The sequence below is a fragment of the Hydra vulgaris genome, chromosome 01, assembly GCF_038396675.1.
Source record: "Hydra vulgaris chromosome 01, alternate assembly HydraT2T_AEP".
Taxonomy (NCBI): Eukaryota; Metazoa; Cnidaria; class Hydrozoa; order Anthoathecata; family Hydridae; genus Hydra; species Hydra vulgaris.
Window position 1 is genome coordinate 36,365,872 of NC_088920.1, and position 20,391 is coordinate 36,386,262.

General features: G+C 27.7%; 1 protein-coding gene across 1 annotated transcript in view; it reads left to right on the plus strand.

Moving 5' to 3' along the window:
• Window positions 1–20,391, plus strand: part of LOC100205824 (unconventional myosin-Va) — a 121,016-nt gene that overhangs the window by 51,710 nt on the left and 48,915 nt on the right. Inside the window, exons 6-16 of the mRNA XM_065788037.1 lie at window positions 3,910–4,054; window positions 7,347–7,503; window positions 8,282–8,507; window positions 10,201–10,421; window positions 10,546–10,677; window positions 10,961–11,094; window positions 11,213–11,294; window positions 11,703–11,843; window positions 13,238–13,447; window positions 13,544–13,666; window positions 14,072–14,256. Of these exons, the coding sequence (XP_065644109.1) occupies window positions 3,910–4,054; window positions 7,347–7,503; window positions 8,282–8,507; window positions 10,201–10,421; window positions 10,546–10,677; window positions 10,961–11,094; window positions 11,213–11,294; window positions 11,703–11,843; window positions 13,238–13,447; window positions 13,544–13,666; window positions 14,072–14,256 (1,756 nt within the window). The remainder of the gene's footprint in view (window positions 1–3,909; window positions 4,055–7,346; window positions 7,504–8,281; window positions 8,508–10,200; window positions 10,422–10,545; window positions 10,678–10,960; window positions 11,095–11,212; window positions 11,295–11,702; window positions 11,844–13,237; window positions 13,448–13,543; window positions 13,667–14,071; window positions 14,257–20,391) is intronic.

Below are 20,391 nucleotides of genomic sequence, written 5' to 3' on the forward strand. Positions count from 1 at the left end.
GTATTTACACTTATTGTATTATTTAAATTTACTGGGCTAAGTAAATAATGACCCAAATTCAATATAGAAATTGTCCTATATCTAAACTACTTTCTTTTCTGGTATGCTTTTTATTGCTTTTTAACAAATAAACATTGTGGTTTATCAATTTGTACTTTTTTTAAAAAAAAAATTTAAATAAAAATATCATTTTTAAGCTAAAAATACCAAAATATACAACAGAACATTGTATATTTATCATGGAAAAATAGAGGAGGAATCAAATGGCCTTTATATCTGCTGGACATTAATCCGTGTGATTTTTTCTTATAGAGATATATCAAAGATAAAATCTATAAGAACTCACCAAGAACACTGGATGATAAAAGTGCAATTATAGAGCAAACACCCTGTATTTACACTTATTGCAATATATATTTACACTTAGTTTTATCTACAGTATCCTTCTGCTAAATCATCTGCTAAATCTTTGGTTTCAAATAAAATGCTCTTAAAACTATTTAATAGTTTTCTTGATAGACTATGTTACTTAGTTGTATCTGAAGGTAAACATTTCGAAAAGTGCATACATTAAACCATAAATACTTTTCTTATTATAATTCTGTATTTTTCCTAAACATTTCTAAATTTTCCAGGTCTATAAGTATGAAATGAGCATTTTTTTCAAAATAAAACACTATTTTCTAATGGAAAAGTAAAAAATATTTTATTCAAAGTATTTGCCATTGCTTTCTACACATTTTGACGACCTTTCTGGCAATTTGTGGATACCACGCCAATAAAACTGATCGTTTTTTGAGGCAAACCATTCGGAGACCCATTTTTTGACTTCTTCGTAGGAATTGAAGTGTTGCTCATTTAATGCGTGTCCTATAGATGAAAACAAATGGTAGTCGGAAGGAGCCAAGTCTGTTGAATACGGCAGGTGAGGTAACTCTTCCTAGCCAAGTGATGTTATCGTTTCCTTGACCGCTTTTGCTGTATGACTTGGAGCATTATCATGCAACAAAATTTAAAGTCGATGTTGATGCTTCTCCTGGATTTACCCTTGATCTTTTGCGTTTGAAATTCTTAAAATAAATCCATTTTTCATCACCAGTCACAATTCGATGCAATACTGACTTCCTTTCGTGTTGTAACAGCAACATTTCACATGTGTTTTTTCTTTTCCATATGCCTGTCATTCAATTCATGTGGCACCCATTTCCCGCACTTTTGGATCTTTCTCATAGCTTTTAAACGGTCAGAAATTGCTGGTTGTGAAACATTTAACATTTCTGCCATTTGTTTTTGACTTAAAGTGTCATCTTCATCTAGTATTGCTTGCAATTCTGTGTCTTCAGACCTTTTTGGTGGTCTTCCACGTTCTTCATTTCGCACATCAAAATCATTATCTTTGAACCGTTAAAACCATCTTTTGCATGTTGCTTCCGATAGAACATGATCACCATAAGCTTCGACAAGCATTCAATTCGATTCTGCAGCACTTTCCTTCAAATGAAAACAAAAAATTAGTGCTTTCCGCAAATCATCATTTTCTGGTACAAAATTCGACATTTTTAACACGATTAAAAAATATAATGTTGTTTATACAATGACTTGATGTTTACTAAATATGTTTGACAGATGTCATAGCAGCAAAATTAATAAAAAATTAAGGCCCGTTCACAACAAATGTTCTCTATCGATACATTTGTAACTCGACGCTCACTTCATGCTTATAGACCTGGTATACTTATTGCAATATGTATTTACACTTAGTGCAGTATGTGTTTACACTTACTGTGATGTGTAAGGTTTTTTTTTGCTAGCACAGCTGTGTGAGAAATTATTTTTATATACAGTATCCTTCTACTAAATCATCCCCAACCTCTTGTGTCTTGTGAGGTGTGTTTTTTTTATTTGTTGCTAAATTTTGTATTCAAACTTAGTTTTCTAAAATCTGTTAATGACACTATTCTAAAATCTGTCAATAATACCCAACTTCTGAGATAAATTTCAAGCTTTAGGAATCTGGGAATAATGGACCTTTTCATTAAAAAATAATTATTTTCTTAAACTACTTTTTGCAAGTAGTTGATTGGAAAATAATTCTTTGGGGAGTTGCTCTGGTGAAAAAGATAAAAGAAATCAAAATCATTAAGCTACATTTTTTGAAAATGTCTGTTGGTATCCCTTAAATGTGTTCTATGTGATAAATCAATACTAAATTAAAAAAATTTTGAATAAAAAATTTTTTTTGGGGTTGCTCAAGACCCTTAAACATCAAACGGGTCCCTAATATTTTGAAAAAAAAGTTCTTTAAAAGCATATCATGTTGGGTCTTAAAAGAAATGAAATTTTATAAAACATTCAAAAACAATAATCGTTTTATATATAGATTACTAGTTTAAATTTTATGGCTTGAAAACTATTGCTTTTTAACAAAGAAAATAAAAGTACATATTTTCATAGTTTTTTTATATAAACTATTTTAATTTGTGTTTAAATTTTTTGTATTAATTTGTAATTTTAACTTTTTTTTATTATTTTTGAAGTTTTTATAAAATTTCACTTCTTTTGAGACCCAACATGATATGCTTTAAAGAACTTTTTTTTTCAAAATATTAGGGATCCATCTGATATCTAATGGTCTCGACCAACCCCTAAAATTTTTTTTTATTCAAAAATTTTTTAAATTTAGTATCAATTTATCACATAGAACACATTAAGGGGGTACCAGCAGACATTTACAAAAAATGTAGATTAGGGTAGATAGGGCAGGTGATGCTCCGTATGTAAATATATTATTTAGGTGATGCTCTTATGTAAGATTCTCTTTGGTGTTCTCCTTGGTAAGTTGCATTTGCAGTGGCAAATAAAACTTACCAAGGAGAAGAAATTTTCTTATATAAAATCCAACATTTTTTTGGGTAAGAGTAGGAGGAGCTTGTTAAACCTTGCCTAGCAATACTTCTAAGGGAAGTTTTACAATTAAAATACCATGTCCTGATTTACAAATCAGGTTAATGCTTATTATAACATAGGATTTTACTCTTTCATGTAATCATATTTGAATAAAAAATGACATTATAAATACCAGTCTAAACCACGCAAATAGAAATATTGATTAATAATTGAAAATTTGAAAAAACAACATCAAAAGTTTGTAGGTATGAGGTTGTAGCAAAATTTATACATATAAACTAAATGCTAATAGATAATTGTTTCAAGTTTTTTTAATCTCTTTTTTTCATGATTTCAGAATCATTTTTATATACAGAGATATAAAAATAATTTTGCAAACATGTTTTTGTAGCTTATAAATCTTTTGAAGTTTTTTTTACTTGTATACTCATCTCATAATATATTTGGATTGTTGGTGAAACAAGTTGATGAAGCGGTGAATTAGACTAAAATATATCAATTTAAGATTTTGCTTATTGGAGTATTAATGAACTCAATACATGTCAATAGTTTTATTATTGACATATATTGAGTTCATTACCAACTTATTGGTAGTAAATAATAATTTACGAACCAATAACTTCATTATTATGAATCAATGGGGTTTTTTAAAACCCAATTTTTAATAAGGTTAAGGTAAATTTTTAATAAGGTTAAATTTTTAAAAAGGTAGTTAGTATCATTTATTTAGACTTTGAGAAAGTCTTCCATACTGTGTTTCACTTTAAGTTACTGTTCAAATTGCACTGTATTGGTTTTTAGAATGAATTGCTAAAATGAATTAAAAACTTCTTAATAAGTCTATCAAAAAATTGGCCAAAAAAAATGAGCCATGATCTGTATGAATGAAATAAAATTTTAACCTTTAGATTATTGCAATGTGTAATAACTTTAGAATCTTCTGAAAATTGAATTATCTGGAATTTGTTTAGTTATTTATTTCTATAAAGTTGTTTTATTTAGGAATTGTTTTGGTTGCTATTAATCCTTATCAAAGTGTTCCAATATATGGTTCTGACATCATTGCTGCTTATAATGGCCGTCAAATTGGGGAAATGGATCCACACATATTTGCAGTTGCTGAAGATGCTTTTAAAAATATGGTCAAGTTAGAAAACTTTTGAAACATTTTATTCTTTATTTATTTTTTATATTTTTTTTATAAAAATTTATTATTAAAAAAATGTTATACTTTTGATTATATATATATATATATATATATATATATATATATATATATATATATATATATATATATATATATATATATATATATATATATATATATATATATATATATATATATATATATATATATATATATATATATGTATATATATATATATATGTATATATATATATATATATATATATATATACACATACATATATATATATGAGTTAAGTGTATTGTGATCACGAATTGCGGTTGCTTTTTACACCTTTGCGATTAGTTTTAAAAAAATATATATATATTTTTTTAATTTTTTTTTTTTTTTTTTTAATTTTTTTTTTTCTAATTTAGCATTATTTTTGGTCATTCTTGGTTTTTGCCTGAGTTTTCTATTAGGGGTCTTTTTCTTTTATCTTTTGAATAGAAGTATGATAAAAAATTAATTATACTTAAACTTTAAATAGTACACTAGATCTGTAGCCGTATTCTCATCTCTCCGTTAAGCTTAACGGAGCATTAGTCAAAAATTTCTTTTAAATTACATTAATAAAAAATTTATTTAAAATTATAATTTTTTAAACATAAATGTTTTATTTTGGTATAAGTTTTATTTTAACGAATTTATATAAATTTTCGTCATTTCTTTACTTAGAAATATTGTAATAAAATTTCAGACAAAAGCTCCGTTAAGCTTAACGGAGAGATGAGAATACGGCCGCAGGAAAAAATGAATTATAAAAAATGTGGTATCTAATGTTTTTTTGCTTTGATCTTACTCAATTCATGTTTCATACTCAAATGTATGAAACGTGAATGTGAAAAAGTGACGATAATGTTTTATTTAATTAGATCAAATCTATTTTGTTTTAATTTAATTAGATCAATTCTATTTATTTAATTTGTTTTATTATAAACGCGTTTTATGTTATTAATGTTATAAAACTGTATAAAACAGCGTGACAAAGTTGTTTAACATTAAGACAAGCTTTTTTATTGTCAAAACAACTTTGCAGTTTGTTTTATTGTTGTTTTATAGTTTTTTACAATAACAATTTTTATTACAACAACTTAAGCTGTAAATTATAACTGTAACTTACGCTATGTTAAACTCCGCTAAACGAGAAAATTATAAGAAAATATTTAAATATGAGAGAAATCATGTTAAAAAAATAGCGATTATGAACTAATGTTGAAAAGACACAGTTTTATACTAACGCAAACAAGTTTTCTTCTATTTATCAATTAACTAGACATAACCAGATAAAATAAGATAAAAATTAAAAAAAGCTTGCTTAGGCACATTCTTTTTTTTAAGTACATTAAGCGGTATCTTCATGTATGTACTTAAAGATAGCTTTAAAAAAAGCTGCTCATAAGTTTAGCATGCTAGCTCTTCTTTAAGCTTATAAGGAGAGCTTTTATAAATTTATTGTTGAAAAATTTCATCATAGTAAATTAAACTCTCCTTTTTAATGAAATATTTAAAGTGGTATGTAGTATTTTAAAAGTTTGTTTTAAATTAATTCATCTTTTTTGCTTAATTCTAGATTATAATAATAATAGAAGTCAGAATATCAGAACAATAAGTCAAGAAATCAAACAGCATATTATTGGCCTTAATATGGGAGGTCACTCTAACATTGAAATATCTCGAATTTTAAAGTGTGTTTCACTATCATGTGTAAGTAGAACTATTGCTAAGTTTAATGAAACTGGTTGTACTGCTGATAAAAAGCATTGTGGGCCACCAAGAAAGACAAATACCACTGATGATAATTCTATTTATAGAATTGCCAGAAAAAATCCTAAATACTCAGCAAAACAGATTGCACAAGAAATAAACCTGGTACTTGAAAATCAAATTTCAAGGCAAGTAGTTAATAGAAGACTAGTAGACCATAAGCTGTGGTACTATGTTGCTGCCAGAAAACCATTATTAAAACCAACAGACCGTTTAAAATAAATAAAATTTTGCAAAGCGATTTTAAAAATGAGTTATTATGAATTAAGAAAAATTATTTTTAGTGATGAATCTAACTACACCATCCTAAATCGTAAAAATGAAGTAATTGTTCGTAGGCACCACAATGTACAATAGTCGCTGTATTGTACTTATACTAATGGTGGAGGTAGTACAGTTGGTATTTGGGGCTGCATCACATATGATGGCCCAGGTCTACACATGTTATACAGCAGTCGAATGGACCAACATTGATATATTGACATCCTTGAAAACTATTTAATGCCGACCAAGGCCTTTTTTTTTGGTAATGAGCCAGAGTGGATGTTTCAGCGAGACAATGCTCCGTGCCATAATGCAAAATCTATAACAGAATGGCTTGAGCAAAACAATATCAAGGTACTTCAGTGGCCAGCTAGATCACCTGATCTGAATCCAATTGAAAATGTTTGGACTGTGTTGACCTAAAAACTATTTCAAACACAAGTGTGCTGAACTTATGAGCAGCTTTTTTTTTCTTATTATATATATGGTTAATTTCTTCCAAAAAATTTAATATATATTTTTCATTGTTTTTTTTTTTTTTTCTCCTAATATATTCTAAATATCCTAAAAAAAAAATTTGTGTTAGAAATAACTAAAAACTTTTATCTTTTTTTCTATTTTTTACGTTCTAAAGAAAAATAATTTTATTGATTCTGATGCGTGCTAAACCTTAGAGCACTATTGTATATATCTGTTATAGTGTATACAAATATACATTTGTTGACTTTTTTTGGTTACTCAATTCCATACAGCTTTTTCAGAATAAGAAAAAACAAAAAACAAAGAATAATTTAAAAGAAGGTTGCTGCTCCAACCTAAACCCTTAGTTGATGTTGTAGCGCTCCTTGCATGTGTGCCTTTTTAGTCAGTGGATGTATCTACTAAACTTATCATTAAAATAATGATACAAAACAATTGTTTAAGAGTGCTCAATAATAAAGAAAGTTTAAAGTTTTCCAATTAGAGCATTATATATATTTGCATAGAGAAAAAGCAGAAAGTTATCTAAGGTTATCTGGAAACTTAAAGATAAAAACTTTTCATTCTTTACTGAGTGGAAAGTTATCAAGCGCTGCAAACCATACAATTTTTTGTCTAAAATTTTTTTATTAAAATTCTCATTAAAATCTTTGCTTTAATGAGAAGTTATACTTTATTGAGAACCTTTGATGTTATATTTATTATGTTGTCTTTTTTTATTAATAATTCTTTTTTATTCAGTTTGGGCAAAAACCAATCAATTATTGTATCGGGAGAAAGTGGGGCTGGGAAAACTGTAAGTGCAAAGTACACAATGAGATATTTTGCCAATGTTGGCGGTTCTCAAAATGAAACAACTATTGAGCAGAAAGTTTTGGCATCAAATCCTATAATGGAGGTATCTTTTATAACATGTACATATTAACATATATAAATACAGACATAGATAAACATAGAAAGATCTGTGTAAGATCTCTGCTTAACATGTTATGGCAGTATACCTTTTACACAAAAAATAGAAAACAACACAACAAACAACAACAAAAATATTCCTACTTAAAAATGAATGTTTAAAAAGAAAGTTAAAATTTAGAATGTAGCTTGAGTTTAAACCACTATTTAGTTTTTTAATGTTATTCACCTCCCCAAAGCTGAGGAGACTGCCCGCTACAGTCAAGTAGACTACTTTTTTTTTAAATTTCGTTTTTGACACTTTCTGCAACTCTTTAATTCAAAAATACAAATCTTTATGAATAAGTTGAGCATGGTACTACCAGGGATGCCGTGGGGATCAAACAAGGAACTTCTCATTTATGAACCAAGCGCTTTACCACTACACTACTACCGCAGCCTAAAACTCAGTATTTTTATTACTATTACAATGTGACCAATTACAATGTTTCGAGCTATGCATTAAAATCAAGCTAAACTGAAAAAAAAAGCATAGCACAAGCACTGTCTGCAGATTCAGGTAATCCAATAAACTGCTTACAGTTTTAGGTATTCAATAAACTTTTTACTTTACCCCCTTATTCTTTTCTTACAAAATGTATAAAACTGGTTAAAAAGTTACTTACAACTGTTGACAACTTGTTGGTATAATGTTTCTCTGTAAATATGAAAGTTACAGTTATACAATTTAAAATAATTTTTAACAATTTTTTATGTTTAATTAGGCTATTGGAAATGCCAAGACTATACGCAATGACAACAGTTCTCGATTTGGTAAATATATAGAAATTAACTTTAATGACAACTACAACATAGTTGGAGCAAATATGCGAACTTATCTCCTAGAAAAGTCTAGGGTTGTTTATCAAGCACCAAACGAAAGAAATTACCACATTTTTTATCAATTATGTTCTCATAAAAATCTACCTAGTTTTCAAGAGCTGAATTTGAGTAAGATTTAAATTGATTTTATTGTTAACAATTTAGTATTATTTTTTAAATAAGACAAAAGTTGTTTCAAAATTTCTTCGTTTTAAAAAACATCAGACTTTAACAAAAGTTTAAGTTGTTGAATAGTGGAATAAAAGTTATCAAATGGTTTAAAAAATTTATTACTAAATAAAGATTTGTAAATTTGTTTTTAGTAAATTTATGCATATTATACTTTAAAGTATAATTTATAAAGAACCTTTTTTTTTGTTATTTTTTTGACCAGCAAAATTAGAAACTTGTCAGAAGTATTTATACTAATTCCTTAATAATTTCTAGTATATTTCTAGTACACTCGCATAAATATTAAAAATATATATTATTTAGAGTAGAAATGATTTAAATTTGAAACAAATAGTTTGAAATATATGTTGTTTAGAGTAGAAATAATTTGAATGAGAAACAAATAATTAGATATATATGTTGTTTAGAGTAAAAATGATTTGAATGAGAAACAAATAGTTTGAAATATATGTTATTTAAAGTAGAAATGATTTGAATTTGAAAAAATAATTAGAAATATATGTTGTTTAGAGTAGAAGTGGTTTGAATCAGAAGCAAGTAGAAAAATCAATAGGCGCTTAAACTTGGTTTTAAATTTTTTTTGAGAAATTGCTTTTACAGAAAATGACATTAACCATTGTAGCATAGAGTTTTACATATCCACCATATCCACATCAGGTTTTTACATCCTCCTTCTCCATCAAGTTAATCTCTGTCCTATTCCCCACCTTGTTCCCATCAAGTCAAGTCAAGTTTTTCCTGCTCCAAAACCCTCTGCAACATATTGTAAAGTCTTTTTAAAAAACTGATTAAATTAGTCCTTAGAGTTAAAATATCTTAAAATAATATTTATGGAATCTCCCACAAAAATGTTATAACACTTTATCAGCAAATTATGCTGAAGTAGGAATATCTGTTACGCATATGCAAATATAATATTATTCACCAAAAAACAGATTACTGTCACGATGGAAATTTCTTAGAATCTGCCATCGCCGCCGCAACTTCATGTGGTGTATAATTACTGTTACCAGGTTATCACTGTTATTGTTTTTTTCTAACCCCCTAACAGAAAACACCACAGCATTACCGTAGTTCTTTTTATTACACCACAATTACATCAGTTTTTGTCAAAAGGTTGTCACATTAAAAGTATATTTTTGACTATTTTGTTAAATCTATTATCTTTTAATTAAATTTCTTATACAAGTTTTTAATTTTACTTTTTTACAAAAATAAAATTTAGTGGTTTAAAATTTTTTTTGATTTATAAAAACTTGTTATATAATATTGGTGTCAAGATTTTGTTGTTGTTTTTTTTGAACAAAAGAGTTTTGTTAGTTATATTACACCATTCATTTTAGTTTACAGCCTACATTATTCATGTTAGTGTACAGCACACATTATTCATGCTCATTACCTTTTTTTTGTTATAAAAACATTTTTTTAACCACTTTACTTTTTTTTCCACTCACAGTATTTTTTATTTATTTACACTTCTTTTACATTTATGCATTTAAACCTTATAACTTCATTTTTAGCGTAAATTTTAGCATAAACCTTTAGCATAAATTTACTACTGAAGCAGCGTTATTCAGAATAAGTTCATAATATTATAATTATTATTTTATCAGATGTTATGTTTGTTTAGAGTCGGTTGATGAATTCTTTTACACTCAGCAAGGTAAGAGTCCTTCCATTAAAGATGTAGATGATCTAAAGTGCTTTCAGGAAACCTGCGAAGCCTTGGAATTGCTTGGTATATACAGTGAGCAACAAAGAATGTTATGGAGAATCCTTGCTGCCATTCTTCATTTGGGTAATGTTGATATAATTGCAGTTTCAAAAAGTAAAGATGAGTGCTCTATAAAGGTGTTTTACATTTCATTTAATAAACTTTTGTTTTACTTTTTAATTATTTTTACCAATATTTTTGTTAAACTTTATTATAGTTTAATGTGCTTCTTCTCATTTAAAAGAATTTTATTCTCTACAGGTAGACGATTTTCATGTCAGGATGGTTTCTAGTTTATTAGGAATTGATTGTGGGCAATTGTGCAAGTGGCTATGTGCTCGTAAAATTATAGCAACCGGAGAAGTTTATGTCAAACCGTTAACATGGCATGAGGTATTACAATTTTCAGTATAGTTATAGTCATGTAAGTAACTGTAAGTAAATTATAGTTGTGAAAACGTAGTTATCCAGGCATAAATATGCAACTCAAAATATAATACTTGATAAACCTTTTACCTCCTACAGTTGAGAATGTTTACAGTTTATAAATATTGTTTCTTGGAAGAAATTGTAAGAGGCAGTGTTGCTATACAAAGAAATGAACTAATACATATTTTTTATTTTCATATTCTTTATATTTCATTATGATATTAAAAAATAAAAAGTTTTTAATTAGGCAAACAATGGGCGTGATGCTTTAGCAAAACACATTTATGCACAACTATTTGATTGGATTGTTGAGCATGTTAATTCTAACTTAGTAATGACATCAGAAAGAAAGTCTTTTATTGGTGTTCTTGATATTTATGGGTAAATTTTTTTTCTTTTTATTTTGTTACTTAAATTACTTTTAAGATTTAAAAAGATCGAATTATTTATGCAAAAAAAACTTTTTGTATTAATTGTGCAACTAAAAACTTATTTTTAGATTTGAAACCTTCCAAGTAAACAGCTTTGAACAGTTTTGTATTAATTATGCAAACGAAAAACTACAGCAACAATTTAATCAGGTGATCAAGATCATTTTAATATTTTTAAAGCCTTATTTAATATTATAATTTTGTTAATTTTATAATAAAAATTATTTTTTAATTTAAAGTACAGTGACTTATAAAAAAATTGTTGTCATTAAGAATTTTATTATTTTATTATTTCTACATCTATCATTATTTGTTCATAATAAATATAAACAAAATATCTAATAATTTTATGTTTTTCAGACTTTTTATTAGGATAAAGCCTAAATCAAAGGTTGCATTAAATTTGTTTATAGTTTTTTCAGCCAATCATTGTTTGGTGTTCTCATTATTATAAAATAATAGAGGCCTAAATAGTTTATTTTTTTATTTATAAAAATGTTCAAATAAAATTTAGGTGTGTGCTTTAACTCACCTAAATTTTAACTTTTATCATTTTAGCATGTCTTTAAACTTGAACAAATGGAATATGTGAAAGAACAAATTCAGTGGTCATTTATAGATTTCTATGACAACCAACCATGTTTGGATTTGATTGAAGAAAAATTAGGAATTCTTGATTTGTTAGATGAAGAATGTAGGGTAAGAAATACTTCAGTTTTTAGAGTCTAAAAGATTGATCCTTTTAGTTTCAATCCTCTCTTGTCAATTTTGACAATAATAAAATATTCAATTGTCAAAACTGACTCTCAAAACTTGTCAAAATTGACTCTCGATTTTGTCAATAAAATAAATAATATAATAATTGACAAAAAAGCTTTAAAATTGTTTTTATAAATATTTTTGAAATTGATTTTTTTTTCAAAATATATACAATATAAAAGTATAAACAATTATTAAGAGTAATAACATAAAAATATTTAATAATATGTTTAATATAATTTTTTGTAACATTACCAGTTCATTCTTATTTATGCAGTTCATATATCTTCTTTCTTTTTCTTATTTGATAGTCTTCTTTCCTCATGTATTTTAGGGTGGATATAAAAAAGGGCAGTTAATTTGACTAGCTGACATCAAGACTAGACAGTTACAGTTAGTTGCTTGATTTAATGACATTTTTTTTAGTCTTGTAAAAAAGTTAACTATTTTTCTAAAAAAATTTTATAATTTAATTTATAATATTTAATCATTAAAATAAAAACTTGTAGAAACAAAATTGAAAAAATAATGTAATATTCAAATAAAATCTCTTGTTAAAATAATGACTGTTGAAGTTTCTCTTCAGCAGTTATAAATTTCTTGTAAAGTAATGAAGAATTTATTTTATCATTATTCATTACAACTCTTTTGTTTTATTTGTTGTTATAAAAATATTAATTATATTTACTAACCTAATGCTTATTAACAAATCACTAAAAAAATTAACAAATACATTAACCATATTCTTGCCAATCTACTTCAGTTGCTTCTTTTTAACAAACTTTCTCTTTATTCTTATAAAACTCCTTACTTAGGTTTATTGTAAAATTCTATACTGAAGAGTCAATGATGTTTTTAATGTTATTAATGAGTTTTTTCTAATTTTTAACAGGGTGTTAGCCAGGAATATATTTTTTATCATGTTTTTGCAATATTGGGAAAATTTATTGTTATTGTTTTACAAAATATTATGAATTTTTATTGATATTGCCCTATTACTTCCAAAAAAATAAAATAAAGGTCATTGAATTTTGGGAGTTTTAAACTCCCAAAATTCTACATGGTGCCATAAGGCTGGCTAACACCCTGGTTAATAAACCGCCTTCTTACATTTAATGTAAAACTCTACTCAAGAGAAAACAGAAACTGTTTTTCTTAAATTTTAATAACTTTGCAAACACAGTTTAAAATAAATGTGAAATAAAACTGAAATAAAACTTTAACAGTCATTCTTTTAACAAGAGGTTTTATTTGAGTATTATAAATATATAATTTTTTTTCTTTCCAAATATTATTAATTGTTGTTTTTTTTATAATATTTAGTTTTAATTTAGATGCCAAAAGGCTCAGATGCAAGTTGGGCTTCGAAGTTGTACAAACATCATTTAAAGAATGGCCGTTATTTTGAAAAACCTAGAATGTCTGATGTAGCATTTATAATTCGCCATTATGCAGATGATGTTATATATGATTGTAATGGGTTTGTTGAAAAGAACCGAGACACTATTAATGAAGAACATTTATCTTTACTTCGGGCTAGTGAGGTTTGTTACTTTGTAATTTGTACAAAACAAAGTATAACACTACAAGTAGTACTTTTATAGGCTGTGAAATGTAAACATAATATTTGCTTTTTTAAGTACGAATTAGTGGGAGAATTGTTTGGCTCAAAAGATTTTACTGATGGTTTTGTACAGAGGAAACGTACAACCTCCAGAGTTGGAAAAACAGCACCAAAAGGAAAAAAAACTGTTGGATCCCAGGTTGATATTTTATAAATTTTAAAGTTTATAAAGGCTTTATAAATAATATTTCTTTTTTATATAAAGTAATCATCATTAGTAGACTTTTCATATAATATGCAAATTTTGTAACATGTAACATAAGCTATATGGATATGTGTCACATGATATATAGGGCATATATAAAGTCTTAAACAGTACAAAAAATTTTTTTTTTATATTAAGATCAATAATGAAAAGATGTTTTGTTTAATTTTTATAATAAAAAAATAAAATAATTAAAAATAAAAATTAGATTCACTGTAAAATTTATTTGATTTAAAATAAATTTTACAGTGTTAAAGATTAATTCTCTTAAATTTTTTAATTATAATAATATTTATATGGTATTTAATTCTGGATTTTAAACTGTTTTAATGTTTACAGTTTCGTGATTCTCTGACAAAGCTCATGGAGGCCCTAAACTCAACTTCGCCACACTATATAAGATGTATTAAATCAAATGATCGGAAGGCTCCTTTTGAACTAGATTCAAAAAGGTGTGTACAGCAACTTCGAGCTTGTGGTGTGCTTGAAACAATAAGAATAAGTGCTTCTGGTTACCCATCTAGGTATAGTTTTAAGTAGATAGAAAGTATTTTAACTTAACACATTGAACCAGAGTGATTGTCAGGTTTTGTGTTGTATCAATTGAATGAAACTTTTTTTGTTTAAGAGTACATGTAGCATTCTTATAGGGAAAAAAAAGGCATTTGAAATTCAAATAAGGTGTAAAAGGCCAAAAAAAGGAGTGCTAAATATTTTTATGACTAACTATGATTTAGAATTTTATACTGATTAGAAATTGTATAAAAATGTAAGTCAGAAAATTAAATGAAAATGGTCTATTTGAAACAAAAAGTAAATGTATTAATATATAGAAAAATATATTAGCTATATAAAAAAATATATTAGCAAATATATTAGCAAAAAATATAAGCAAAAAGCCAACAAATTTTGCTTTTGGAAAATTCTCTAGAGTTTAAAATTTTATATTGCTTAAGTAATGAAAATTATAGCTGTAATTTTTATTTATATTAAAATATTAACAATAACAAGTTCAATAAAATTTTAATTGGAATTTTTTTTCTTTTATATATATATATAACAAATGTAATTTATAATATCTTATATTGCATATATACATATATATATATATATATATATATATATATATATATATATATATATACATATATATATATATATATATATATATATATATATATATATATATATACATATACACATACACATATACATATATATATATACATATATATATATATATATATACATATATATATATATATATATACATATATATATATATATATATATATATATATATATATATATATATATATATATATATATATATATATATATATATATATATATATATATATATATATATATATATATATATATATATATATATATATATATATAGAACCCTTAGATGTTGTCCGAAAGTTTTTTCGATATTTTGTTGACAAAAAGTAAAAATTAAAATGCAAGTCCGGAATTTTTTTTTTTTAATAATGATAGACTGCCTGCCCCAACCAAACCCTCAGTCGATGTAGCAGCACTCCCTTGCGGGTCAGGCTATTTGTCAGTCGATGTAGCAGCACTCCCTTGCGAGTCAGGCTATTTGTCAGTCGATGTAGCAGCACTCCCTTGCGAGTCAGGCTATTTGTCAGTCGATGTAGCAGCACTCCCTTGCGAGTCAGGCTATAAGATAGTCGATGTAGCAACACTCCGCGCATGATTTACAGTAAAAAAAATAAAAACAAAAACATTTTATTAAAAAAAATAAAAATTAAAACATTTTATTAAAAAAAATAAAAATAAAAACATTGTTTATATTGTTAAAAACATTCAAAATGTTATAAAAACATTCAGAATGTTTTTAAAAACATTCCGGTCAATTGAATTTGCGTTTTTGTGGTTTTTTTAAAAAACGATTAATTTGTAATTAAATTAATGGTTTTTACTTTCGTCCAACACGGAAATGTTTGACGAAAGTCAAAAGTAATTAAAAGTGACGTATGTGTTGGCGTAAGAATCACTTTTTTCCTTCCGCTCTTCCTAAAGCCAACAAACTATAGAACTATATATATATATATATATATATATATATATATGTATAAATATATATGAAAATATGTATATATATATATATATATAAATGTATAAACATATATTTGCATATACATATATATATATATATATATATACATATATATATATATATATATATATATATATAGAGAGGAATAACCAGGAATAAATTTGTTACTGGGTTTTGACGAAATTGGGAATTTGTCAAGTTATTTCCCAATCGTAGGGTTTTTTTTTTTTTTTTACATCTTTGCTTCCAACAAGGGTGCAAGCAACCACTATTAGAGTTGGAAGTTACTGGAAGAGAAAAGATAAAGTTTGTAGAGCAAGATAATGATTGACAGACAACTTAAAAGATTGCAAGTTATATCAATCAGGAAAGCAAGATGAAGGAAGCAAATTCTAAAAAACTGATGTTCAAGGAAAATAACTAGATGAATAAGAGTTTTTATAGCACTTAGGAACAGTCACAGAAAAAGGATGAGATTAATTGAATGACGAGTAACACAAGAATAAAGTATAGCAAATGGCACAAGAGATGCTAGCTCTTTAGAGCAGTGCCTATTATAGTATTTGTAGAAAAGAAAAAGAGAATCAACATTACGACGATGAGATAATGGTTGGAGGTTGGCTGCAAAAGCAGGTCCAACTATGTTTAAGAGAAAGAGCATCATTAGAAGATCCGCCCCAGAAATGGCAACAGTATTCCATACAAGGACGAATTTGAGATTTATAGATAGAGAATAGAATCTGGAGTTTGAAAGTGTCGAGCTCAATAAAAAGATGCAACCTTTGCAGACGCCAATTTTGCAATGGATTTGATATACAGTTTCCAAGAAAGATCAGAAATAAGAGTTAATCCAAGAAGATGAAGGGTAGATGACTCATCGAATACATTACCATTCATAAATATAGGAAGATCTAAATTATTGCGATAACGATTGGCTGAAAAAAAATTGAGTTTTATCTGAATTGAAGATCACCAGCCACTGTGAGCCCCATGCTGTAGCAGAAGTGAGATCCTTTTCAAGCTCAGATGCCCCCTCCAAGCAATCAGAGAGTGTTGGCTTCTTATCATGACAAGAATAAATGGTAGTATCATCAGCAAACAATGCCACCTTAGATGTGAGAATATCTGGAAGATCGTTAATGTAAATTAAAAAGAGTAAAGGGCCAAGGATAGAACCTTGAGGATCCCCTGAAGTTACAGAATATGAAGTTATTAGTGCTGTCCATTGAGGACAACTTTTATACTATGATTGGAAAGGAAGGATTCAATAATCTTAAATATGTTACCAGATACATGGTAAGAAGAAAACTTATGGAGAAGACCAGCATGCCAAACTTTATCAAAAGCTTTAGAAATCTTAAGAGCGATAGCCTTAACCTCTCCACTTCTATCTAATGCACAATAAAACCTATAGGTTATTACTGTTAGCAAATCAGCTGTAGAACTAGAAGATCAAAATCCATATTGATGGTCAGAAAGTAAGTTATTAGATTCAAGATGAGAAATTAAGTGTTTGTCAATTAAAGATTAAAAAACCTTGCTTGTGATAGGAAGAAGACTAATGGGACGGTAGTTAGACGAATCAGATCACTCTCCAGAATTTTTAAAGATAGGGATAACCGATGCCGTTTTCCAGCAGGCTGGAAAACAAGACTCTGATAAGCACTTGTTGAATAGTTTTGAAAGTATGGATGACAGCTCCAGAGAACACTGTCAGACTACAACAGATATGTTGTTTGGACCACAAGCTGTAGAAGAGTCTAAGTAGGAAGTCACTTTTGATACAAAAGCTGGAGTGATACAAATGTCAAGCAATGGATCAACCTGTTAGATGGCTATATCAGGTAGAACGCAATTAGTGGAATCAAGAGATGATATTGATGTAAAGTTCTTAGCAAACAGTTCAGCTTTGTCTTTAGGTGAGGTGACAAAGTCTGAACCATACAAGAGAATAACAGATGGTGGAATAACAGATTTGCCCTTATTATTGATACTGTTAAATATTCTCCAGAAGTCACGAGAGCCTAATTTTTGTTTGGTGTTAGACAAAACCTTTTTACAATGGTTTCTAGCAGTAATAAACAGACGTCTATTTTCGGGAGAATTGTTTTGCTGATAGATATTGAAGTAATGGTTTCGATTGGAAATTACTACTAGAAATTACACTAGAGCCAAGCAATTCAGTGTGATGAGCATTAAAGTCACCGACAACAACAGTATTGGCTGATGGATAAAGAGAGAGGGCTTTGTCAATATGATCAGAAATTACATCAAAAAGAGTGCAGTCTTGAGATGAAGGAGAGCTATGTAGAACAAAGAGAAAGGCAATTGTGAGTGAAGTGGTGCTAAACGAAAGCACATAAAAGAATAGTCTGTGGATTCAAACCTAGTTTCCAGAGAAATGGATGAATTCTTACAAATGTAAATGTCCAGGCCAAGCATGTTGAAACTTGTTTCTCCACGTGTTGGCCTTGTTCGTAAAGGTTCGTGTTTCGGAGTTATAGAGTTGAGAGAGGGTTGTAACCACAAGTAGCCTTCTCATCTGTAGTGGTCTTCTCAGCTTTAGGGAGGTGAATTACAACAACAACAACAAAAAAAAAATGTGACTATTAGAGTCTTTACGAATTAAAGGAAGATAACCATCAACACTTAGATCGCAAGATGAGATAGCTGAACTCAAATTAGTCTCACAAGGAGATTAATTTAATTATTAGACTCAACATAAAAAAAGTTCGAAGACCATGAATATTAGTGAATGATAGGTTTAGAGAACTTGGTGATTACGATGGTTTTTGTGTTTTATAGTTTTGGTACTTAAATCATTTTAAATTTTTTAAAGAACTTGACTCAAAGCATAGATAGTACTCAGTACACTATTTAATAGTCCAAGCAATTGCCTCATTACTATTAATAAACCCTAAGCCGTAATAAAGGGCTCCAAATGTGGCCTCAACAATGTACACCAAAAGTACGAACAGGGACATGGTGTCCCTGTTCTCATGTGCAACATGGCACTGTTAGTATTCTGATATTTTTCAGCTGTTGATGGAATCAGCCTCTCTGAGAGCTACCACAGAGTTTGGGAAACCTGATTACCAACTGGCCTCAGAACCATAAAGCTGAGTTTTAGAGCTGTACTTTTATTAGGAAATAATAGAATGAATTGCCTAATCATAAAAATAGAGACTCAAGCAAAACCTATGCATAGAGTCAATAAGATCCAGCGTTAAACATCCTAAACTTGAAACAATGTATTAAAAATACATCTGGACCAGCCTAATAGATGAAGAAGGGGTGCGAGGCTGGTCAACAGATAGAATCTGTTTACCCCTTAAGTCTTTGCCTAGGAGGCCTTCTACAAGACAGTAGCCGGATGCGTTTAACAGCTGCCTAAGATTAGTAATTTTATTGAGACACCATGTCTAATCTTTACTCAACCAAGAGCCTCTGAAGCAGGGAGTGTTTTAACTCAGAGTTGAATTCTCCTAGCCTTTGCCTAAAAAAGCATATTCTACAAGGCAGCAGGACATCAAGCAAGTTGTACTGGGTTACATGTTACCAGTAGCAGGATAACCTGACCTGACAGTTTCTTATATTCTTTCCTCTTCTGCTCCACTTCAGTGCTGCATACATTGATTGGACAGTGCCAAAAATAAAATAAAATACCATCTGCAACATTTATTGAAGATGAATATAAAATCAACACAAAATTAAAAGTGTTTCACAAAAACACGGCAAACTAAACTCTGATTTCCAAAGATATATTATGAGTTATATATTTTTATATTATTTTAATCAGTGTATATTAATTAATTATTTTAAAGAATTTTATATTTGATTTATTTAAATCTAAATAAATCATTGCCGCTTTCATTTTAAAAGTATTCTTTTGAATATATTTCTTTTTCGCTGGTGGGGCATTAAAGGGCAGTTTTAAAGTAATGTAGCGATTTATGTTTTATGAAAATATCCGTGGAAGAATGATCTTCTACTTCTAATTATTATTTAAATTCTGATTGACGCCCTTTATGGATGAACCCATATACCATCATGTAATAAATTGTATCATCAAAGCAAATGTTTTCAAAATAGAAAAAAAGAAAAGGTTAATCTTTAAAGGTTAAATTTTAATCGCTTGCAATCAAAAGAATATTGATCTCAAGCAATTGCACGCAATCTTTGCAACAAAGAGTACCAATAACTATTTTTTCATTCATAGTCATAAAATGTTATTATGACCGAAAAAAATTAAATTGCTTGTCCAAATAATATAAGATTTTAAATAATAGATTTGAAATGCTGTTTAGGTGGAATGAACATCATAGTTTAATGATATGACCTGTTCTCATCATTTATTGGCAATTTTTCTTGATTATAAACTCTTTCTTGAGCTAGGATCAATAGTAGATTAAGGGACTTTTTCAAAAAATTTTCATTAAAATAAAGTTAACGCTGTTTAGCAGAATTGATCCAAAGACTCAAAAATGGTGTTCTTTAGATTCACAAAAGGAGTAATAAATAAGTTTTTTTAAAGAAAATTTTCTTTAAACATTTTAAAAACTTGAAGGAAAAA